Genomic DNA, 26041 nt, shown 5'->3' on the forward strand with positions numbered 1-26041 from the left:
TCAACACTTTACACAGCCAACGTATGCCCAATGACTACATTTGAACTACTGAGGTCATTGTTAAAGCTCTTCTAATTATGTAAGGAACAGAGAAAAGTAACCGGGGGGGGGGGGGGGGGGGGAAGGGAGGAGAAAGGGAAGAAACCTAGTTTTAGTTATTTTGAATGAAAGGCTGAAAGAAACTTAGTTGGGGGAAAAAAAAAGGAAATAAGCAAACCCAAAGAAAGCAGAAAGCAGGATCTGCAGAGAAGCCAAAACACAACAGAAGCTCCAGGGACTGGAAAGCCCAAAGGCTCAGGAGTCAGGAGTCACCTCAGCCTGCAACTTGTTTTCCATTTCCTGTGCTCTGCAGGAAAGGCAATGGGAAGCACCATCCACCGTGCAGCTGAGGCAGTGGTTCATGTGTTCATGTCCATGTCCAAGGCTGAAAACGTGTCCCAGCACCACGTAGCTCCAAACTGCTTGCCTATATCACAACTTACTGGCCATTTCTGTTACTTCAGCGATGCCATGAGCTAATGACAATACAGAACTGCAAACGAGCCACTAGCGACACAAATACCAACTCAGTGAATGTTTAGCTACAGGTGCTCAAGCTTTTGCTAACTGGCAAATCATTGTTTTTACAAAATCTCAATCCTGAGAGGCTACATGCAGAAAACAGCTTTGTGTGAAGTTCTCTTTATTACAGGCAACATTAGTCCATACAATAATACACAATACTGACATACAAGTGTAATCTTTCAAAATCATCATTTAAACAGCAAAGACCAAGAAACAGAATTTTAACTACTTCATTTTCAAAAATTAATACTTTTTTCCTCTCAAGATCCTTTTTCAGTAAATTATATTGAAACATACAAATAGAGAAAAAATACCCATTCAACGTATATTGTAGTTAAATGGTTATTTTGTTTAAAATCTTTAATAAGAAAATCATTTTTAGCAACCTACATATAGATAAGTAGCAAACTTTGTTTTAAACAAATCCTCTCCATTAAAAGATCTGAAGAATTTTCATCCATCATTTTCTTAGCCCACTAACACTCTCTTTTGCAATACCTTGATACCTCGAAGTTTTTCAACTGAAGGTCTGAGACTAGGGGGCTTCCTAGATATTATAACCACTCTTCCCCCTTCTATTTCCTAACTTTCTGTCCAACAGGAGGTGAGTAAGCACATAATACTTCAGATTTTTTTAATCACCACTCTGTTTCATGAGAGCATAGACAGGTCTGCTCCATCCCCCTAAATCTACCATACTTTGCTGTTCAGGAGGAACAATGTATGCCAATAAAAGCAGAAAACCTGCAGCTTTTCTGTCACATGCTTTTGATTATTGTCAAATTTTCTGGTTTATGCTTCCAGCTGATAACATGTATGTGTCATCTCAGTATTAGTTTAAATCTTTAAACAAAAAACTATATTTTCCAAAGTCATTATCACTGGGAGCAATCAAGTGGTCTTTTCTTGCTTTGCTGAGTTTCATTCTTAAAACTTGTCTTCGTTCTTCCCACTCACGGAGTTCAGCATTTCCATGGGCAAATTTACAGTTGTTTCCTTCAGTGCAAGTACCAGCCATATATCTGTTAAGACAGATTTTGAACAGTTTTCACAGAAATTACCATGATCTCTACTGTGTCTATCTTTTCTTCAGGTCAAGTTTTTCAAATAAACTGCATAGTAAGGACCAAAAATAAATGGAAGAGTATATACTTTTAAAAGTTAGATGACACTAACTCTGTTTAGCATTTGGTTGTATTTTTGTTGCCCAGCTGACAAATATATACAGAGGGTAACAGATGGCTCTTTTCTTTCTATTCTTCATGTTCCTACTTAGATTGAGACACTTAATGCTTGAAATCATCAAGTTCATCATGTTAATGAATACCTCATCATTTAACTTACTAAGTTAAAGAATGACTATTGTTTAAAAAATCCAATTAATTAATTACCCTTGTTAACTAAATTTGAGATTAGAATATTCAGAGCACCTTAACATGCCAGTTTGTATTCACTTTATGCTGCATATCCAAGGTCTGTTACGTTCAAAGCAAATACATTTAGAATGCTACTTAGAAATTTAGTAAAGGGACATGTAAGTTTCCATGCAAAGACTGCAAATAAAAAAATAACTTGCTTTCTCTGCTATGCGGTTTCTCAAGATCTACAAGACACTCAAAATCTTCAACTGAAAATGGAATAACAAAGGCATCTGTACCAGCAAACTGAACCTTAAACTCCAGAATTCTTGATTCAAAAGTTTTTAGCCTTCCAAAAGGACTCACAGTGGAAGGAATTTACAAAATGTTTACAGATTTACAAAAAACATGTAATGAAGTCAGGTAAAACAGGCTGCACTGAAGAATTAAAGGGAGCAGCAAAACATACAACCAGTTCTGGAAAAAACCAACAGATCTTGGAAGTCCTCTTCCACCTATTCATAAATAATTTCTAGTGACAAATACTTAATTTTAACAAATTTGGTTTGATGCTAACATTATTTCTACTTGCCTTAAAGCTCCAGTATCACTGTCCAGCTAGGCACTGTTCTTGGGCTCTAATTAATACACAGATGCCTAAGGAAACTTGTAATAATACCAACAATATTCACTTCACACAGCTGCAATGAACTTACTACCACTCATTAACACCACACAGGCAGTTAATTTTGTTCCAAAATCAGGCACCTTGTCACTCCCTGAGTTCTATCATGTTAAAATACTGTTAATTACTTAATTCCCTATTGAAAGATATATGCAAATCAAGAAATACTAGAAACTTTGTCAGAACTAGTAACTGCCTTAATTATTTAAGCTATGAACTGTAATTTTTCAGTATTTTTGCCATCTTACATACCTATCACAAATGCTAAAATATCCAGTTGGAAAGCGATACTGCCAGCAGTTCTGATCATCCTCAGTGTGGAAAACCTTCTCCTTATGCTTTTCTGAAGCAATGTGACCCTGCCATTGCTTCTCACTATTACAGTTCTTCCCACACATCCAACAGTGAAAATCCACCTGTTTTACAAGGAATTTGAAAACAAAACATTGCAAATTCAATGCTGTAAGGGCAGAACTTCTCCTAATACATTTTGAATGTTTTCTTTATATTGGCCAGCAGGATATTGTTTACCTAAACAGACACAATTATTTAAACAATCACCTAAAGTTTATAATCTCCACTGGCTTTAGAGAACTGATGCACAGTGTCAGTTACATTTAGTGTAGTTATCTATGGTCTAAGGAAGCACCAAGGAAATAAGGGAAACAACCTAAATTACTGACTGGGGAAAAAAAAGCCCAACAAACCCCCTTATGCTTGGATTTGAATTATACCCATGATTACTTACTGTAACTTCAGCATAGTCAGTTGGCATATGAATTTGCTTCCCATTTTCTCTGCTTGCCTGAGCAGCTGTATCATCTCCTTTTTCTGGTTTTTGAGTTTTTAGCCATATGTCATACAACTGCTCCAAGTCTTGAACTAATGAGAGCAGAAGCTAAAATAAGTAATTAGCAATTAAGGCAAGAGTTTGAGAACACTAGATAAATGACTGAGTTTGTGAGCATAATTCAATCCCCACCTATTCTAAGAACAAAAAGGGAAGGAAACAAATGTTGACAGTTACAAAGTTCAGAGATTAAGAGCAGGGGAAGAGGCATCTCTGGCTCCTTACCAAAAGCCCTCTGTGTCTCTTGAGGGGACAGCAAGAGATTACATGTTTCTGAATGGGCACCCAAAGTACAGACAGCAACTCTGCTGCTGCATATCAATACTGAATTTCAAAGAACTAATCTCATGTGTGCTACAGCTTTTGGTAAATTTAGTTTGCTTTCTTGCAGACTGTGATCTGATAATTTATGTCATTTATTACTCCTGATTTTTGATGCTTTCTCCCTAGTAACACTGATGGGATAGTAAAGTCAGCCACAAAAAGGGAATGGCAGTTCCCAGTAAATACACTGGGGGGATTGTTCTGCAAATAGTTTCCCCCACATGTAATTCCATGAATCCATGTGGGTGCACATGGCAATACAAACACCAACAGATATTGCTGCAAGGATCAATATTTCTAAGACACCTAAAAAAAACAACACAGGCTACTTTATTGTTAGAAAACCCATCAAGCAGTGAATACACAACACAGCTATTTTTATTTAATACTATTTTTGAATGCCTGGTCTGGGTTTATTTAATTTCAAAGACAAGGGCACCTGCAAGATTTACTAAAAGAGATAATGAAAGAAATTAGATTAAAAAGCAATTAAGTACAAGAAGGAAAAGAACAGTTGGATTTGCAACATGTTATATTTAGTCTTCTACTTACTGCTGTTCTCCTTCATATAGGTCCACATCTCTCTCTCCTCAGGACTGTGAGCAAATGAGCAGTTTCCATCATACTGACATTTCTTGCCTGAAGCAATATGATTGCACAACTGGAACATGAATTTAAAGAAATCCTTAAGAATATAAAGCAGAATGGATGCTAGTAGAATTTTTGTATTTTTTTTCAGTCTTGGATAAAAAGTGTTTCCCCTCCCAGTGTTTCTCCTCCCAATCAAACATTTATATAATGTGAAAAATAAAATGCTTATTTTACAAAAAGCCTCATTTATAGTTAGAAAAAGAGAAGTGCTGGAAGCAAGTAGTATGAGTGCTTTTTGCCTCCTACCACACTAGCAGACCCCAGATATGTATAAATAATTTCAGAAATATTTTCTTCCACTGACAAGTAAGGACCTCAGTAGTAACATGAGATCAGTGCTTTCCTAAGGCTGAACATTGTGGGAACACTACCAACTCCCATGGGAACTTCTACAGAACTGATGAAACCAGCCCAATTGCCAGCATTTTCCAGTGACTATTATCTATTTTCTTAACCAAAACATTAGTGTTAAGTTAACATACATCAAACTGCAGAGGCACTTGTTTCTTTGCAGGCAGAGGACGAATGGTCATCCACTTCTTCCGTTCATTAGACATCACCAGCACCACACGGCGATCCTTGCTCCATCTGGAAACCACAAGCATTCAATCAAAGAAAATACTATTTAAAAGAAAAAAAAAACAAAACCACAATTTCTGCACAAAAGCACAACCAGGAAAGCTCAGACAGTTTATTTTTGAAGCTTTCACCATGTATTTAAGATTTAATGAAGTTCTACAAAAACTTGACCAAAACTCTTAATACAAAAAAAAAACCCCTCCAAAACCAAAACACAAACACTTTGGGAGCCATCAATGTGTTCTCTCAGTACCAATTATAAGCATACCACAGAAGAGATAATTCTGTTTTACATCATTATGTTTGGGGTTTTTTAATTCCTTGTATGACTCTTTCCTAAGAAGCAACATCTTCCCAGAAGTGGTTTTAAATGGCAGACTAAACAGTAGAACTTTCACTGATCTTACTTACGGGTGTCTTGCCTTTGCACTACAGTATTTTTTGTTTCTGTCTGGCTCACTAACTTGACCATTTCTCCAGCACTGCCCGCAAACAAATTTCATCTTCAAATTAAGCGATCCATATTTCATTTGGTTCCCAAGAATCTTAAGCAAAAAAAAAAAAAGCAACAACAATAAAAGGTATTTTTTTATCTGCAACGATATCATACATAATTGTTAATTACCCCCTATGGCAGAGATTCCAACACATGTTGGGAAGCAGATATACACTGCATATCTTGTAATAGCTCAGCTTGTCATTTCAAACTAGACATTTCTAAATAAATCCATTTTTTCATTGAACTTATTTCTGACTTAGGTATATGTACACATTATCACAACTTCAGGGTACAAACTAAACACATAAAGTGCTACATATTGAAAAGATAATTAATTGCCCTGGAGCAGCTGACTTTGAACTTATATTTACATTTTATGTTCCACCTGGGACAGAACAAGCAAAGTAAAAAGGGAGATGCACAGCAACAAAGCAGGCATTTTAGTCCAAGTGAGCAAGCTGAAGAAAGCCTATACTGAAAGAGATTATTTGGAAATCATTAAAAAAGTAATTTCTATAATAAGCTACATTATATACACACATTAAAAAAAGTATTACTACCACAGTCACTGCAAAATTAGTTGAATGGAAAACTGAAAATACCTGTGATCCATGTGCACTAGCTTCCATGTTCTGCCAGTACTTCTTTGATTCTTGAACTATAGTATCATGCGAAATACCTGTAAAGGAAATACCAATCTTTGAAAAGTACTTATGATTGTTGCAGCCTTACAGACAGGCTCAAACTGGAATGCTAATGAAGCCCCAAATCTTTGATTCATTTTTCTTTTTGTGTATTGTGTAAGTGTTCACACATGTGTGATATACGTGCCATGCCCTTACATCACAGATATGATGTTATTTCCATACACACACACATACACATTTAAGAACACTGTGAGGGCATCCAAACCAGAAATGTTGGCTGTATCATCCCAATGGAAAGCATACAAGGTTTTTAAGTTACAGACTGCTCATATAAGTTAAGGTGCATCTTTCAGTACTTAAATGTAATGTACTAGAGCTCTAATGCCAATGTCATTATAAAACCTACACTGTTTGTACCTCTCCAAAATGCAAGCTGAGAGGCACCAGGTTGCTCCTGCTTGCTTCCTGCACTGATCCCAAGCTGCTAATTTCAGAGGGAGTCAACAAAAGGAAGGGGTAGCAATACAATAAAGAGTAAAATGAGCATTTTACTAAACATACCTGATTCTTTTTGCATTATCCAGACTTTAAGCTCTACCAGACTGTGAGCATAAAAGCATTTATCCTCTCGTAAGCAGCCATAGTTCACCTCATGTCTGCACAGGTCCAGCTGACACCGAACTTGGAAGGGGCGGATTTTGGAATACTTCACCATAGTCTCCCGCAAAATGTGGACAAGGCACCTGATTTGAAAACAGTTTTAGATATTCTTTAAAATAACCATCCTTAACCACAGCTTGTTCAAATATCCATTAAACACTTTTTACTTGAAATCAGAAAGCAAAGTTCCCAGAAGGAGGTCACACCTAAGCATTGTTTCGAGGCTGAGTAAACACACTAAACAGCACCAAACAGTACTCTGGAACCCAGAGTCCCTCTTCTGCAAAGTATTACTGAATTCAATCCAGCTGGATCAGTGGCTTCCAAGGAGGAAAGCAGGTCATGCCCACTTTCAAGTATATAGCCTGATCTAATTACTAACCCACGTAGTATAAAGGAATATTTATAGAGCACCGTTTAAGGAAGAGGTGATGCAGAACAGTAACAGCCTAGCTCTTGCAGCAGCAGTGCTTCCTCAATGCAGGGAACTGCAATACAAACAAAGCCATTCCAGTGCTCCTACTTACTCTTACATCATACAAAGACAAAAGTCTCTTAATTCTCCAAAACTTAATTTATATTATTACAACAATAAAACTTTTTAAACTTTCCAAGAACAATTAAAAACACTCCTCTCACTTTTTTATCAACTATTTTATACACTGTAATTAAGGTAAGCCTGAGTTAAAACTACAGCAAAATTAGCAAAACGTATCAAAGAAAGAGCAACTTTCCTGTTTTAATTTAACATTACACATCTATTTAGAGCAATACAGCTCACCAGGCAGGTAAGCTATAAACAACCTGATATCAAATCCCATAATATTCAAAGATGAGGGTAGACACCACTAATTTTGAATGACTGATAAAGAAACAGATCACTTTAACTTGCTTATATTTGTCAAACCTTGCTCTTTAAGTCTGTCTTGCCTATACTGACAAAGTGTAAGAGTTAGCAGGGAAGTTGACCAACAGGTAAGAAATCAAAATCAGTATTAAAAACTGCCCTTGCTTTTAAATTGCAACTTATAGAGATGATACTTCAAACATACTTGTTATCTTCAAAGTCATGCATAGCAGGGTGAGAACAGGAAGATGAGTTATCTTTGTTCCTTTTGCTTATTATTCTGGGCTTGTGATCAAAACATTTCTGGAATAGAAAAACAAGTAATTTTATGGTATATATTGTAGAAAATTAAAAATATACCTTACACTAAAGATTTTAACAGATACTTCATTTAGTTTCTAATCTAAAGGCAGCCAGATAATAACTGAAATCTGTTCCAAAAGCTACAAAACAGTCATGCACGAACCAAAGCATTTCTTTCCACACATTTTAATTATCTATTACCATTTTTATTGCATTACAAGAAATAAAGCAGCACCTCACAAAGAAACATAAATAATCCGTGGTATTCTTGAAGAAGTTGGGACACAGTCAAGTTGATCTTCCCAGGTCCTCCAAACAGAGCTTCTCTGCTGAAGGCTCCCTTGCGCTCCAGCGTCCACACATCGATCTCCTCCTGGCAGTAGGCAAAGGTGCAGTGCCCTGGGTACCTGCACTCCTCCTCAGCAGCCACATCTGAAAGGACAGCATCAAACAGAGCACTGCTTTTACACAGCTTTACTTGGAAATTCATCTTAAAACTTCCATTATATCAGTTTCAAATACTTTTAATAAAGAAGTTACAGAAAGCTGCTGTAGATTTGTCACTTAAATCTAACAGAACTAAAATATTATGCTGAATGACTTGGTGAAAATGTAAAACTCATCAAAACAGCTAATGCACATCTCTATCAACTATCCTGCACTAATCTAGGGCAATGATGCCAAGAACCAAGAATACCCTCTGCTCAAATAAAGCTGCTCATTAACCCACAAGTCATTTTGCTTACATCCTAATTAGAGGTTCACATTGCAAAAGTCTAACAAAAATGCTTCTTTTTTGCTGTGTTTAATCATCCAACACTCAAAAGCAAAATTATTCCTGATGGAGAACTGTACAGAAGTACACTGCCTGTCCTTTAAATAATCATATTAGTGGTCATGATATGGCTCTCCTTACAGCCTTTGAAATTATAAACAACCCAGAACTTCCTTCTCCAACTCTCATAAGCATAAATATAAATTCCTTCTATACTTCACTATGGAAAAGCTAAATTGTATTACTTTGAGCACAGGCATTACCAGGTTCCCTCTGTAACACCTACCTTTACATATATGATATGGCCCCACATACTGTGTCTTTGTTGGTCTTGGACGTATTTTTTTCCATGATTTATCTTCGGAGTTTTTTATTCTGCCAATTAAAATATCCTTCTTACATTTATGTTCTAAATTTGGATGGTAAGCATAATCCAATAATTTAGGACCTGAAACAACCACAGAAAATTGCTTGTATTGGCATAAATTGCATCAAACATGAACATGTCCATACACACACTGGCACAGAAGCCCAAAAGCAAAGTAAACAAACACATTGTATTGAATTCCTACTTGCAGCAGCAGCTCTGAAGAACCAAAAGTCATTAACCACCATTTTGAGCAAAATAGAAAATAAAAAAAAACCCAACAAATACTTACAAAAGGCAGTCTCAGCAAGAAAAAACCCACAAGTTATTTTATATTTCGGGAGGGATGTTGAGATACAACCTTAACGTTTCTTGAGGTCAGCAAATTGCTGCATTTTTTCAAATTACAAAGTATCCATTCCAATAAAAGTTGTTTAAAACTTAAATTGCTTATGTATAGTAAGTCAATGCAGATGGATTCCAGTGATCAGTAAATGGCTCTCTTAACCTTCAACATTTATTTTATTAGGAGAGGTACTATCCTCAGGGACAAAACACACTTGGTAGGAAGTTCACATGTGCCAAACAGATAAATGCCAATCCCAGAACTTTGTGATTTTGGAAATAAAAATACACCTAGCTTCAAACTCTCTCTTTAGGATGGTACTAAATGAAGACATCAGGAAGAGCATCTGAAGATGAGCAAGGCTCAGTGAATTCTGCTATTCATGAAACTGAAAAACAAGAGCACGACCCAGTTTTCTCTGGACAAGAAGATGATGGAACCGTGTAATTTCAAGAGGCAGCAAAAGCAGGAGACACTTAAAGGCTTTGATAGAGATGGAAAGAAACAGAGGAAGCAGATGCATTGACACAAAAAGTGAAGCTAGGAACATGCTAAGTATTCTCACCAATATGTTATAGCTCCAGCTTTAGCAGAACATGTTCTATGGTTTTTCAAACATCATTTGTGGATTTTTCTAGTAAAAATAATTTTAGACTAGTATGGAAATTCTTAAGGGTACAAAAGTCATCCCCCTAAAGATCTCAATACAATTCTTTATTAGTATATTGATATCAATGATACCTGTAACTTCAAACACAATGCTTATTTTTAAGATTAGTTTTAATAGAAGCTATTGCCTTTAAAACATGGCTCTGTTTAACAGCAACAGCTCAGGCCTAAAGGATTAGTTATATTAATGACCAATACTGGTTAAGCTCCTTTAAGTCAATACAGTGGAGTTAATTATTACTAAGGTTTGGAAGCCTCATGATTATGATTTAGAATTAGTTTGAAAGAACAATAAAACAGATGGGATGTGAAGGTTACCAGGTACTTTGAACTGCAGTTCAATTCCCCATGGCCAATCAGAGAGAGTATTGCAAGTTTTATTTAGTCTTGAGCAAAGGTGTCATTCTTCACAGTACCCTGGGGTTTGGGAGGAAAGGGGATACAGAATGTGAATGACCTTACACACAGGGAAAGCGTGGGGTGATTTGTGCTGGGTTTAGAAATCAAGAAATCTATTAGGACAAGAAATAAAGACAAGAGGAAAGAAGATAAAACAGTGGTTGAAATACTTCACCAATCATAAGATCGTGCTACATCTGCAAAGAACAAGTCAGGATTAACATGGTTTAGAAGCCAACAGTGTTAAATTAGGAGCACTAATATTTTAAATATATGTTTTTAAATTAAAAAAAAAAATAAATCAACCCCATCAAGTCAAATAGCTCCTTACCTTTTTTGACAAAGCATAACTGGCAGGCCTGTCTTAGCTCATGTGTGCCTTCCAGTGGGTTCCTTCCTGCCAGTGCTGGAGATACAGGTATATTAGCAGTTGTACTGCTAAAAACATTGGAAAACTCATTTCTAGTTTGGCCTGCAATTCCCATGTAATTTTCAGATCCAAACAAACTACTAGGACCATTTATCTGTTGAAAGAAAGCAGATTTTACTTGATACATAGAATGTATTTATCTACAACTAAAATTTAACCTACAGAAATTTTTCTTCATAGCCATAATATGAACTTCAAACACACATCTGAGAAAGGACATGGAGATTTTACACAGGCCACATACACAGCACAAACTAAGCATAAAACAAGAGTCAGCCAGGTACAGGCAGAACAGCAGCCTTTGTGAGGCTAATTATTATTAATTATTACTAATTACTCCTCCCTCCTGGCTCCTGAAGATTCAGTCCTTCATCCCACCCTTTCCCACACAATCAGTGCCAGCAGCGTGGCTGAAAATGCACAGCACGACTGCAGTGCAGACAGCAGCCAGATCCTCAGACACACAGGGGCATCTGCTCTGTTCCTGTACCAGGACAGCTCTTCAGGATGCCTAGTGCTTGGTACTCAGATCAGAAGGGATTTTATATTAGTTATTTTACAATTCAACAGTATTTTACAGCAAGTTCCTCAAAACAGAATAATGGCCGTGACATCAGTCAAAATCTGCATACATAAAACAACCTCCATACATTTTTTCTTTTGTTACCATTCCCGTAAGTTCCCACAGCCAGAACCCACTTTTAATGGTAGAAGTGCTATTTTTCTAGAAATAGAAACTTCAGCTGTAAAAATGCAGATCTGTGTAAAGCCTCCAAGGGTGTGAGCAAAAACATGAAAAATACGTACAAACAATGGGGAATTATTGCTGTTAAGTGTTGGTGTTCCATCTCTAGGAGCTGAACTTGAGATGTCTAAAGAAATAAAAAGATATTTTAATTAAATGAGTTCCCAAGAACATCCCATGCAAAAAATAATTTATCATTCCTGAGAAATATCAGAGGTTTGGGTTTTTTGACAAACACCAACCTTTTTTTGTTTGCTACAATAAGTTTTTTTTTAATTACATAAAAGCCCCTTGTACACATGTGGGCTGAAAAGTTATTAGGCAATTATCTTCAAAATATACACCTGATTACCACCAGCAGTGCTGGCAGATACTGAAGGCAGATACTGAAGCAACATGAAAATACTTGTTCAGTACAAAAAGGGCAGCAAGATAAACAATATCTGACTATGAAAAAATGAGGAGATGAAAGAGGGGTAAGAGGATTCTTTAACTTTTTATTTTATTTTGTAAATCTGGCTTTGTTCTGAAGACAGCATAGTCCTGTAACACTGATAATTAAAGACAAAACTGTATTTTATCTTTTGTAGTTTGTTACTTGTATCTTCTTATTTCACATACCTGATTTCACTACATAATTACAGTCTGTGCAGTTTGAATCCAAGCATGTAACACTGGTACCTTTTCAGAGTACACAGTTACATTACCCTTTTATAATTCTTGTTTATTGCCAAATCATGACAAATGGTTTAAGCAGTAAGAGTAACATTGTTTAAAAAAAAAGTTTGAGGGAATAGTATTTCTTCTTTAAACTTATTCACTTGAAACAAATAAATTTAGATAATGGATACAGAAAAACTACACAGAGGGAGCTTGGAGCATGCTTATGCAGACCCCAGGGAAACAAATGCTTTATTTATGAATTCTTATATATAACCAACACTCAAAAACTATTAGCACAGCTCAAATGTTACATGTTAAATGTAACAAATAGCTGTGAAAATTAATTTGTTAAAAAGGAAAATCACTTGGCTCATGCACAATTCTCATTATCATTAAAGGTTACATATTAAGACTCATTTCTTACCTCTTTTTGGGTCACTGATTGAAAAAGTGCTTAATGGCGAACAGAAGTTTTCCAGTGATGAAGCCAAAGGCTGTGAAAAGATTTCTGAAAGAGAAGCTGAAGGAACAAATCCTGCAGTAACTGGCAGTGTCCCCAGCAAAGAGGCAGAGAAAGGTACACTAGGAGCTACACTCCCTGCAGGAATGGCTCCTCTGGCTCCTGTAGTTTGCTGGAAAAAAAATTTAAAAGAATGTTCAGACCAAGCAAGAAAGGCCTCAAGAACATAATCTGCCACAGTATTTCTTTTAGTCAAGTTTCTGCATAGTTTTTGTAAACCTACTGAAAAACATCAGACAGGTACACCACAGTCCTGCACAGAGCTGCAGTACCCAAGTCCCAAACAATGCCCCAGCTGCAAGGCATTATCCACTGAGCAAACATTTAAGGGTTCAGTTACCAGACACTTACTAAGTTAGTAAGAGATCTGGATTTTTTATCCATTGGATTATGGTTGAATTTCCAAATTATGTTAAAAACAGAGACACCAGGGAAGAGTAGGAAGAGTCAGATATCAACAGGATTTGTTTCTAAATAAAGAGATATAATTCAAACTGCAGTACAGCAAAAGAGGTATGGGCTGGCTTTGAGGTAAGTCCTCAGATCAATCAAATGATAACACATTCTGCAAAGGCCAGGTCACATTCCTTCCTCCCATGGAAAATAACACATCCCTCTGTACATTTCTGTTAAGGACATACCAAGTGGGGGAGTTTCCCTTCCCTTCCTGCCATGCCAAGGAGCTCCCTCCTTGTCTGGCTCTTGAGTCAGTAGGTCTGCACAGAGTCTGCCCAGTGGGAAACTCCATGTTCCCCCACTTATCAGTCTGCAATTCACTCAGTACAGCTCACAAAATTCTACACTCCATGAGACTGCAGTCTCTCTTGGAAGACTGTATTTCCTCCTGGCTTTCACTATGGCAAACATCCTAGGATCTCTTAAAAATAATTACTTTCTCTATTTCTGACACATTTCCTAAAACATTAAGTGCATAAAATAGAAAATCAGAAACTCAAGCATTTTTGATTTAAAGATTTGCAATTGTAAATCAGAGTTGAATGAGGAATTAAAATCACAACTGCAGAACTGAATGTGCCACAGCCTCATTTAAAACTGCAATACAAATGCAATACAAAATAAATACTCCAAATGACTGGCAGGGCCAGAGCAGGGAGTCAGTAACCTTGGTAATAGGTTCAGACATCTCTGCTCATCAATCAGAGCTCTCATTTTGACTAAAAACTGAAACTCTGGAGGCTTCACAGTCTGCTCTAGGTCTGGCATAATGGTGTAAGTAGGAACAACACTTCACAGAACTGCATTTCTCTAATATCTCTTCTAAAAATACAAAAAGTCAGGCTCACAATGGTCTGTCTCTGTTCAGGCAGGTGGTGGATCTGGACCAAGTACTGATTGCAGAGACACCACTGAGCATCCCAGAAGGTCACAGCCCAAGTACTACTCTGCTGCAAAGCTTTTTGCTTATGTTTAACCATAGTTTCTACACTTAGAGGGTGAGCATTCCAACACACTGTTCATGTTCTAAGAGGGTTTATTGGCACAAAAAAACCTCCCAAAAAACCACACTAGCCCAATTGTCCAATTAGCTTTTCACAGTACTTCCTCCAAGTAGCATTGGTAGTAGCATAACAGTATTTTTGAAGTAGTCCTCCTATCCTTACAGCCACATTTAAAAGAATCTGAACCTGAAAAAAAATCAACCTGACTATGCCCAAAGACAGCTCAATGTAACTAGGAAAGGTAATAAGCATCACCACCAGCCCACCTGATAAAAATATGAGATCCCACTCCTAAAGAGAGTCTTTCAAGAAAGAAAACAGATAAAAAAGTCTTACCATTACACTTTCATCTGGATCAGGCACAGAATCAAGTAACTCATCAAGTTCTTCTCCAATAATTATATCTCCATCTCCACAATCTAAACATGCTTCTGGCATAGGGAAAGAAACATTGCCTCCATTTGCCAACACTGCAGAAGGCAAAGGAACCTTTTCCATCTGAAGAGGCATAACAGGAGGTAAAGGTGCTACAGGTACTGGTGACACTTTGGACACTTCAGAAACAAAGTTTGATGAAGAAGCAGCAGAAACCATCTCTTGTTTCTGGTCAGATAAATCTGAAATAGGTAAGATGGGAATGACTGGAACCTTTGTAAGATGCGAGAAGTTCTTGCATTACTTTTACCCTGACAAAGTGGAGGGTGAGAGAGTGAAGAAATGTGAAGAATGTTTAAGCAAAACCACATTAAATATTTCCAGCTTCTATCAGCTTCCAAATTATGTGTATCTTCATCTCAATGTTTATTTATTACTCAAGCTAAAACAGAAAGAAAAGGTTACAGACCTGATACTTTATTCAATCTTTGGCATATTCTCCCCTCCCTATTTTTTCAAGCTAAAGAGGATATTATGGACACAATCACTACAGGAGCACTTACAACCATATCAGGTTGAGGAGGCCAAAACAAAACCTGCTCAGCCACTGAAATATACAGTTTTAGAGATAAACAGATCAGACTTTACCCCAGTACTTTCAAATGACCAGATGAATTTTCATCCAAATTTTCCTAATACAATGAGATATGTAGGGCATATCTCACTCCCTAGCATTAGTAATGTAACACAAGACTCACCTAACTCAATATCTTCTACGGAAGAATTCTGTAAATGAGAAAAAAATACCTCTCAGCCACAAGAGCCATTAAAATTTTTCAAATACATATTTACAGACAAAGAATGTAAGCCCTCTCAAATTTAGGTTTTATAAAATCTCAAATTTACAATGTCTAATCTAATGTAAAGTTAAAATAGTTTTTTTTTTTAGATAAAGCATCCATTTGCAGACTGAATTCCACTCATGGTATCACTGAAAATTTGCAACCAACCAACCAAAGTGAGAGTGACACTTTAGGGAATGAAAGAGTCTAAATGGTATCTTAAATGAACTGTTCCTTCATTTCCTCATTCCTTTACAGCTAAATTGTCCATATTCCTGTGAAAGAAGTATGTAAGATCAACTCCTCTTCACTGTTGCTATTCAGACACATTACAAAGAGCAAGATAAATGCAAGTTCAGCTGCTAATAAAGATCAAATTTGGATAAATACATGTAAGTAAAAGGGATTTTATCCCAGCACCCTTCATTTTGAAAATTGTCAACTAAATAAAATAAAAAATAAAGCTATTAACTTCGTTCTTGCCTCAGGACATAAAAAATACATAAATGCATTGCACTGGATTTAATCTTTTAGCTAACATTTATTCAACAAAGATAACTCCAATAATAATCTTCATGTCCTAGTCTGCCACACGTGTCCAACAAAACTGAACATAACAGAACCCCAAATCCCCAAATAACAGCTTCTCATATAAACTGTCAATTGCACCACTGTCCCTTTATCATCATGAAATAATGAAGCAATTATTCCCTGTAGCTTACAGGCAGCTTGCACTTGGAACATGTAAAACCTTACCTGAGTTGATACATCACTAGAAACTGAATTTGATGAGGGTGGCTACAAAGAAAAGATACTTTCATTAAATACAAATTTGATATCAAAAGAGGGAAACCTTAACATAAAATGTTAAAATAAAATCTTACCTTTGCTCTAACATATGCTTTCCTTATTTTTAACCCTAGTTTTTGAGCTAGTTCTTGAGTAAGCTTAATCACACTTTCATCCTAAAAGACATAAATAAAATTTCATAATTTACATGTACTGTCATCAAGCAAAGACATCTGTTTATATCTCAGTCTGTATTCTGCAAGATCCCTACATGCAGGATGTCTGAAAATGCAGCTTTATTCTTCCACAAACACAGAACTGAAACCTATATCTGAAAATACAGCTGCCCTCAAGCAAAACTATGTTGACAGAAAACGGACAGTATCCTCCTTTTCCTTTTATCTGAATTTAAAATAATATAAAGGCTTTCCAAAGCCAGAGAAATTCAAATAAGTGTTTTGTTGGGGTTTTTTGGGTGTTTTTTGTTTTGGTTTTTGGGGTCTTTTTTGTGGGTGGGCATTTTTTGTTTGTTTATTTGAGGAGGGCATTTGTTCCTTAAGGGGATGGGGGTTTATTTTGTTGTTTTGCTTTTAGAGAAATTGAGAACCATATTCCTGATTAGCATATGAGCTAGTACATGACACTGATGAATATTTAATGAGCACTCTGTATTTCAGGAGGCATTGCATCATACTACTAGAATTAAAAATGTCATTGTATTTCCCTCTGTCCTACAGTTATAACTACCTATTTAAATTATTTTAAGATTTAGTATTCAGATCACGTCCTACAGCTAGAAAAAGCTATTTATAAAACTTACATAAAGGCATATTAACCTTAAGCAAAAACATTCAGATCTGGAGGCGCAAAGTGAGGATCCAAAGTCCAAAGTTACACATTCAGATGAACCGTTTATGTTTTTGGAAAGACAACTGAAACTTTCTCTATCAAGAGGCAAAACCTATGCCCAACACTTTGTGTAGTGTCTCACTGTGATTTTGATGCAGCAAGGTGAGTATGCAGCAAGTCAGTATTTTATCAGATCAGTCTATTTTGAGCAAAGCATGTAAAGATTCCATAAGCATGTAAGTTCAAATCAGAAATGCATTTCTGAAGTGAAATATCTTAACCATCCTCACTCACAGCATTTTAGTTTGCATTATGAAGGGTCCCAGAGAACCCAACTGGGTTTGGATATAACTAAAGCCCTGCAGGAATGCACTTGATGCACTCCAGCTCCTAAAAAACCCAAACAAATAAAAAACCACAACCCAAGCACACAAACAATCAGGGAAAGCAGATCCTCAAGACCAGCATTTCAGTCTAGAGATCATCTCCTCCACCACCCAGTGCCTGCTAACATATCCAGAGCCCAAGAGTCAGGGGGCACAGCAAGTGATTCACAGAGAACAATGCACTGGTAGCAATGTTAATAAACACTTGAAGAGCTAAAATACAGTTATCAAAAGAATAAATGTATATTATAATTATGGTGGGATTCTCTTCACGTCATAGAGGATTTTTAACAATTAATTCTGTGGTTCTAGTGCTTATTGCAAACTGAGCTTGGGGACTGTCATCTCTGCCCCCAGTCTGTACTTCCACAAGAAAAAAAATAATGCTTAGAGGAATAAAAAATATTTTATAGCATTAAAAAACCCCAAACTAGAAGAAACAACCTTGGTGTTGAAATAAGTGTATGTTTCAAAACTTTAAAAATAAACACCAATACACAATTTACCCACCTGTGGCACAGCAAGAGAACATTTTGCTACAGCATCATAAGCCTTCTTAAAGCTTCCCAGCTCATTCAAAGCTTTGGCTTTGCGATAGAGAGCTCTGAAATTGTTTTCATTCAATCTTAATGCTACCTCACAGTCCTCTAGAACTTTTTCATGCAAACCCTAGGAGGAGCAAAAAGAAAAAAAGCCACTAATCAGAACTAGTATCATGGAAATGGTGAATTTGAACTGCATTGGACGAAGGTATTGAAACACTATCAAACACTCCCCAAGGTCACTGCACAGTGCATTTGTAAATTTTGCTAAATCACTAAATTAGGCAACTAAAAACAAGCAGTGCCATCATTACGTAAAACCCAGTAACAAAGAAAATGTAACTCTTTCACAAGAGCCATCTTGTTCCAGAGAGAAAGCAAAAGCAGCCAACTCAGTGCAGTCAGCAGTGTAAATGCATAAAAATTTGATTCCATCAAATTCCAAGCCCAGTATGACTCTTTTATGTTAATTCTACTATTAGTAACTAAAATACCTCAATTATACATGTAAAAAGCTTTTCAAGAACCTGCCAAAGAGATGATTTGAAACATGTCAATCTTCAAACTGCCATCAAAAGCTTTTCACTCACTAGACTTTGTGTCTTCATACCCTGTTTGCATCCTGTTCTGGAGAAATCCTAGTTTAAACAGAAGCTTACCATATTTGAATAACAGGCAATCCTGTTCACATGCAGCTTCTCTAAAACATCATCAGAAACATGGATTTCTTCTGAATTAGCATAATCAGCTATGTTTATAGCCTCTGTATAATGACTCAGTGATCCTCTCCAATCCCCTTCTCGATATACATCATTTCCTTCATGAAAAAGATTTCTAACAAGATCTCGTATAAATAACTGCAACAAAGATAAGAAAAACTCATCAACAACAGTTGCTTGTTTATCTTCCATACTCCCAAGGAAAATTTTAAATACAAGATCTGTACTTGTAACTCCATGGAATCGGAGTGAAATGCAAAACTTTTGTCTACATTAGTGCTTTTCTTCTGACATTTTTCCAAGAACATCTCAAAGATGTATATATATTTTCATATATATATATATGTATATATATTCTTTCAGCAAGCAGCAGCCATAGCAACTGACAAAGCAGAACACAAAAGCTGCTTTGCAAAAGGGGTTTTTTCATCAAAATGTGAATGGCAGCATTTTTATCTAATACGTTCTCAAATCCAATGAAATCACCTACCACTGGAACAAAAACTAAAAAGACAAGTCTGAAAATACAAGCCAAAATTATGCAAAATCATTGCACATACAGAAATAAAATATGTTCTGAGCCTTTCTGTGACTGAAGTCCTTTTATTTTACTTTTGCTCTGCTACTCTGAGCTTTACTCAGAACAGCACATTGTTTTACTCAATTAATGCCTCAAATTCATCCACAATACCAGCAGAGAAATACTTCACCTCAAGTGCTGTATGAGTAAATTCAGGACACCCAAATATCTGAATACCTGTATCATAATGTTAGTAGTTGTCCAGTTTCAATTTTGAGACTTTTAAAATTACCATTCATATTATATCATCACCTAAATGATGACTAAAACCAAGATTAACTGTAATAATACAGACCAATTTAAAAACCAGTCTGGAAATTAAAAAGTCATTTCATTACCTCATATTGTTCTTGTGTCCCTGGATAGGGCAAAGTGGATCTAGAAAAAAAAATAAAATCTTCACTTATTATGCATATTGCTTAAAAGACAATCACACTGAGGAATGCTGGTTCTTAGTAAAAGCAGCCTTGCTTCTGCAACAGGAAAATCTCTGAATAGTGCCCACAGCCTGCACTGAACAAGGAAAAGTGCTGTAGATGAGTTTTGATTAAAAAACTGAGCTGTCTCATTACTAATGGCTTACTTTCTTTTGAAGTTACATGGTCAATCTGAACTCTGCTGCTCAAAATGTATTAAGGTTTTGAATGCTTAGAGAATTTTAGACATCACTGTTCTTTAAGAGCAATCCTTCCTCTCCTTTCCCCTGCAGAGCCATTTTATAGATGAAAGAACTGCAACCTTCTAGTAAGTACTATAAAATGACAAATTATCTATCAAAAACCCACATCAATTTTAATTAAGTCATACCAATGACACAACAGGAATTTTAAGAGTCCTTCTGTATGACATGCAATAGAGATTTTCTCTAGGACAGAAAGGAGGCCTTTACTTCTACATTTCCAGGAAGAAAAGCAGAAATCCTTTCCTTCTGCATACAGGTAAACTGAGATTCTGTTTTTAAACAGTTTTTAAATGGTCAGGAGTTTGGGGAGGGAAAGTTTTGTTGGGTTTTGTGTTGGTTGGTGGTTGATTTTTTGTTTGTTTTTGTTTTCTAAGAATGCCATATATGAGCAGTGAACAAGTATGAAATTTCAAAATGATTTTAAGATAGCCAGGACCTTAAAAAAAAGTTGGCACTGACCCAAATGAAAATTACTCAATGATTTCTCAATAGCTTAAATTTTAGCTCCAGAAAGTTAAAACATTTAGGTAGTGGTGAGCAAACTCATCTGTTTCCGTAGCAACCTAGTTTTAGGTGTAGTTATTCTTAAGGTGGATTATCAGGCTACCAACATTTTCTACCCACAAAAAAAGATTAAATGCTATTTTTTTCCTCAAAGGCAGGAAAGAAATAACCTCTCACCTTGCATTTGCTCTGTTTAGGAACAAAGAGAAGCGCTGTCTTTTCTTTAAAGCTGTTCCCTGTTTAACATATTATTGCTAGCAAATATTCCGAGGAAAAACACAAAAGGCCTTTCTCAGAGCCATCCATCTCACAGAAATAGATTTAAACATGTAAATGAAAATACAAGAATAAAAACCACAAAATCATACTCTATAAATTGGAGTCCTTTCTTAATGTCCTGTTGTCTAGTGCTTCTCTCTTCCGAGACATTGGACATGTTATCCTGAACATCCACTTTTGGGATATGCCACTCCTCAAAAAGGAACAGAGAGAAATGGCTGTTAGAATGTGTGCACCTGGCCCAGAAGGAGCCACTCTCACATCAAGCCCATTGTACAAAGATGATTCTGCACCAAGCTTCAGAGGGCACTGCAGAAACTCCTGACACAGCTGAAGCACCCAGAGCAGCAGAGGGAGAAGCCCCAGGTCACAACCAACATCCCCTCATCAGTGCCCAATTACACAACATTCAATATTTCTGCAGAAAACCTTTCTTCCAGTTTCTAATTTATCTTTGGTTTCCACTCACATCCTCCAGAGGATGCAGAGTCCTGTCAGTGTAACTGACCAAGCTCCAAGCCCATCTTTTCAGGGATTACTGCTCAACTGAGCTGCAATTCCACACTGTCCCCTTGGAAAAGCTTTACACCTCCTTTATTTGCTTGTTGAAGTGGAAGTAAACTCAAGATCCTGGTATAAGAAAGCTACCATGAAGTCTGGTTCTACAGCATCTCATCATCCCCCAAGCACCAAGGTGAAATTAGAAGCAAACACTGCTGCTTTATGAATATCTACCAGTCAGCCAAGGTGAGAACCTTGCACACTTTACCAGTAGCAAAGACAACCTACTTCACTTGAAAAACTGAACTACTCAAAGGTAATTCCACATCATCAGCTTGACATTTCAATTCAATTTATTCCACATCATCAGCCTGACATTTCAATTCAATTTGTTTCAATCACTGATTTTTTTTTCAGTTTGTGTCTTTAATTGACTGGACTTACAAATTCTCAAATTAAACAAGCTAAAATGATCTGCATAACCTTGAATATAAGGCTGTTTAAAGGCTGTCACAATTGTACTTGGTTATGCCAAATTGTCATGTAAGAATACACTTTATTTTTCCAAAAAACTACCAGTAGGACAAAGTTTTAGTCTGAAAATATGCACGTTCAGAAAAAGGCTTTTAGCTAGAGGAACTGTGTAAGTTTTGTGAAGAAAATTACTTTTTGTAGGAATTTATAGATAAAAAAAAAACACCTGAACTACATGCAGTACAATTCTGTTAGTCTTGAAACTAAGTTAAAACAAGCCAGTATTTTGTGCCAGGTTGCCATTTCACATCAGTGGCAGAAGAATGAAAACAAAGTAAAATGAGAAACAAACTAACCTCAGCAAACTCCAAAAAAAATCCCAACTGAGGACAGAAACATGCTGCAGAAGATACCCTGCTTTCTCTGAATGACTTGGAATAAGGAAAAAAAATGGAAGAATCTTCAGCTCTAATAATGTTTACAAACCTTTTCAAAGCCCCTTAAACAAATGTATGAAGTCTAGACTACTTCAAGTACTACAAGTTACTCCTATTGTAATACATTCCTAAAATGAGCATAAAAATGAATAATTTTCTTAAGGTCACTAAACAAATTATTGGAAGCACTCCAAGGTCCCCATTTCACCTCACTGTGACCTCAGAAAGGGCAAGGTTTAAAAAAAGCATGAAACTAAAACTCAGTCTTTAGATAAATATCATGGACAGTTCTGATAGCTCCCTAACAGGAATTTCTCAGCTTTCTAGAGAGGAACTAACTGTTTTTCATGTCATTTTATGCATCACCTTTTCTTCCATGAATTAATAATACATACTACGATTTTGCTGTATAATAAAGGTTTTAATAAATAACAGCATATCCAAGAAGAAATTAAAATGTAAATGCCTAAAGACATTTTATTTGGCATGTGAATAGTTTTTATTTACTCACTCATGGATTAGGTTTTAGAATTCAAACAAAATCTTGTAAGAATAAGAAATTATCACACTAACCAGAGAAAGTAAGAATAGTAGCACATTTTCCCTCAAAAGTAAGCTATGAAAAACACATTTTAGTCCTGTGAATTAACAGCTGACAATGTAATACCTTGTCACACAAGAGTCTTGCATATACCACAATCTGGGCAAAATTAAAATAAGCTTTACTAATTTTAAAAAATCCCAGTATTCCACCCCACCTTGCAATGACACAAGAAAAGTCCAACACAGTGACACTTGCAGTTATTGATCACCTCCAACAGAACATTAAAGAATGATATATTGAACTTGAGGATGTGCAGATCCCATTTCTCCACAACAATAAAGTTAATGGAAATGTTACAAACAGGCATTGCATACATAAGAATAGCTAGCAAATGATGAACATATGTGAGTGCCGGAATTTATTATTCAAAGCAGTTTTCTATTTTTTCCCTACTCATTTGCATACAAGATATTCAGGCAAAAATTATCTTTTCTTAGAATACTCTGACAATTAAATTGCCCCAATATTCAACGATTTTGCAGAGAATTTAAAATAATTTCAGATAGCACCTTTAACAGTATCTCTTCCCCCCCAAATTTTCCTTATATCCTCTGAAGCAACCAGAAACAGGTTAAGGCTCAGTTAAATACAAGGCAAATGACAATCATGTCTTGCCTTTTAATGTTATCCATCCACTTCCCAAGATGAAACCCCACTTATGTAGCAACAGCCCTTCCCCTTCTGCAGGGACAGAATTTAAAGAAAAATAAACTTACATACATTTAAACAGTCTAAATGTTCCTGCCATGTATCAGCGAGTTCACTATTTACACATTTACTGGGTGACAGGAATCTCAAATTTCTATACAGTACAAACACATTGAAAATTTTGTCATTACTGCAGTTGAAAGATCACCACCAGCCTCAGTGGTTCAGCTGAATTAGCGAATAAAATCACACCAAGTGAAGAGACCCCTTCTGTATCCTAGCATCAGCCTTCTCCCCCTCAACTCTGACAGAAATGAACTCATCATCTACACCATCATATGTCAAAACTTTGTCAGAATCTGCGAAACCAGAAGGCTGTGTATAAAACAACACCAACAACAGTTCACCACTGTTTCCATATAGGAAAACTACTCCAAAGGAGAGAAGTTAAACCCTAGAATAAAGGGAATGCTGCAAAGAGAAGAGCAAGACTGAAACAGAACAGCAGGAGTGAAGACGTGACTAAGAGGGAGGCAATATAAATCCCTCTCACCCACTAGAAGCAAAAGCCCATCTCTGCTGCTACCTCCTGCAGCACTAACAGCAGCAACAAGCACAATACACTCAGGCATTTGGATCCAGAAGCTACACAGGTGTAATTCCCAGCCCAGGGGCACAGGAAAGCAAAACTCTGCCTCGACAGAGCCAAGTGAGAAGTGGCATCAACAGCTACACCCAAATCGCTTCCCCAAGAGATGCCCCCCAGACAAACATCTCCAGTACCCCCAGCTCCAGCCCAGCCAAGGATCCAGCTGGACATGCAGCACACAGAATAAACCTTGCCAGAAAGCAGACTTGTCAAAGCCCTTTTATTGCCCGTGTCAGTCATCTGACAGATTAAAAGCATAATTACAGATAATAAACAACAGTGCAAACTAAAGCATGCCTTACAGAGATTGTAAACTGCTCATCAGACTTGGAGTGGCATCAAAATAAGGAAGGGAAAATAGAGACCTTAATACACAATCTGTAAATAATAAATGTGTTCCTCAGACAGCAAAAGCACAAAAGAGTTTATGTTCATATTTACACATAATTGAGCTGTTCTATGAAACATTTCAAACATGCAAGATGCTGGGGGAGAAACAGGAAACACATTACACAACACACATTTCAATAGTCCCAAGTAAACTTCTCTGCTTAATCTCATACCTCTGGCCACAATCACAGAATTCTGTTATGTCAGCTCAAAAAACCACCTCACACAGACATAATGCAGTACCACCTTTTAGTTCTAAAAAGTGAACTTGACTGTAATCAAAACGAAGTATCTGAATAAAAGAAAATAGAACATATAGCAGTAAATTAAGACGTCTTAATTCCCCACTCTTTACTTACCTTCGGTATTTAGTTGCATCTCCTCCCACTTCTTCCCTATCCACAAAATAATAAGATAGTTTTCAAGATTTATTTTCTATTTTCACGGCTTTACTACATTTTTTTAAAATCCATGTAAGAAACAGGAGAGAACAAAAACGCTTTGTGAAGTCATTTCACTTCCCTAGGAGATTAAGAAGCAGAGCTTGAAGACTTCGGTTTACAGTTCTCTCAGATACTTCAGTAAAGGACAGATCCAAAAACCTAACCGCAGAAAGAGCATCTCACCAATAAATCCAGATTTATCAACAGGACTTAAACCAAGATAAACTCTGATACTCGATTTTGGTCACTACAATCGACAATATTCGAGTTTCGTTGCTGGTTTTGGTTGTGGGGTTGGTTTGGGGTTTCTTTCCCACTTCCCGTAAGACAGTTCTGACTTGGGTAACAGAACACTTCCAGCGCTGCCTGCCGGGGCTGCCCGGGCACACCGGAGGCACCGGCACCGTGCCCGGACTCCAGGAACGGCACAGGTCACCCGCACCTGTCAGCGCGAAAAGCCCAGCAACTCCCGGGGGGCCGCGGGCAGAGGACGGGCCCGGCCGAGCACTGTCAGCGCTCCGCGGGGTTTGTTCCAGTCACGGCGCAACAGGAGAGCTCCCACCCGCGGGTTGTGCCGCCCCAGCGCTCCCGCCCGCCCGCCGCCGCCTTTGTTCGGCTCTGGCAGCCGGGGAGAGACCTCCGGGGGTCCCGGCCCGGCCGCGGCTCCGGCGGGACCGACAGCGGCCACGGCCGGGAGGACACGCGACCCCCGGCGGGAGGGGCGCGGCGAACCAGCGGCTCCGCCTCGGCGGGGAGCGGCGGCCCCGCGGCGTGGGAAGGGACGGGCGGGAGCGGCTCCCCGCGCCCGGAGCGGGGCGGAACGGCAACAGGGCCGGCCGCGGCTGGGCACTCCTTCCTCGGGCGGAGGGTGCCGCGGAGGCACCGGGATGCGGTGTGTCTGTCCCTCCCCCCGCCCGTACCTGCTGTGAGGCCGCGGGAGCGCAGCGGGAGGCGGGGCCGGCGGGACGGGCGCGACGGCGGCGACGGCGATAACGACACCGAGAGCG

The 26041-nt window shown here is 37.6% G+C and overlaps 1 protein-coding gene across 4 annotated transcripts; it reads right to left on the reverse strand.

The window, feature by feature from the left end:
- Window positions 1–122: 122 nt before the first annotated feature.
- On the reverse strand, window positions 123–26041 carry ZC3H7A (zinc finger CCCH-type containing 7A). 4 transcript variants are annotated; one of them, XM_054270740.1, is made up of 24 exons: window positions 25955–26005; window positions 24951–24986; window positions 20978–21081; window positions 19762–19801; window positions 18784–18981; window positions 18093–18251; window positions 16443–16523; window positions 16315–16356; window positions 15475–15502; window positions 14678–14958; window positions 12786–12993; window positions 11761–11825; window positions 10855–11047; window positions 9029–9190; window positions 8203–8399; window positions 7870–7967; window positions 6719–6900; window positions 6113–6189; window positions 5423–5556; window positions 4915–5020; window positions 4334–4442; window positions 3356–3489; window positions 2860–3023; window positions 123–1586 (listed from the first exon to the last, which is right to left on the reverse strand). In XM_054270740.1, the coding sequence occupies exons 3-24, from the start codon at window positions 21043–21045 to the stop codon at window positions 1397–1399; spliced, it is 2916 nt and encodes a 971-aa protein (XP_054126715.1). In that variant the 5' UTR covers window positions 21046–21081; window positions 24951–24986; window positions 25955–26005; the 3' UTR covers window positions 123–1396. The 4 variants fall into 4 exon arrangements, with proteins under 4 accessions (XP_054126715.1, XP_054126718.1, XP_054126716.1 ...); XM_054270743.1 differs by lacking the exon at window positions 24951–24986 and having other exon boundaries at window positions 25955–26041; XM_054270741.1 differs by lacking the exons at window positions 24951–24986; window positions 25955–26005 and adding an exon at window positions 22874–24928.

Source organism: Melozone crissalis, unplaced genomic scaffold (genome assembly GCF_028551555.1).
Source record: "Melozone crissalis strain CALT ecotype California unplaced genomic scaffold, PUWL_Pcris_2 ptg000012l_1, whole genome shotgun sequence".
Lineage (NCBI taxonomy): Eukaryota > Metazoa > Chordata > Aves > Passeriformes > Passerellidae > Melozone > Melozone crissalis.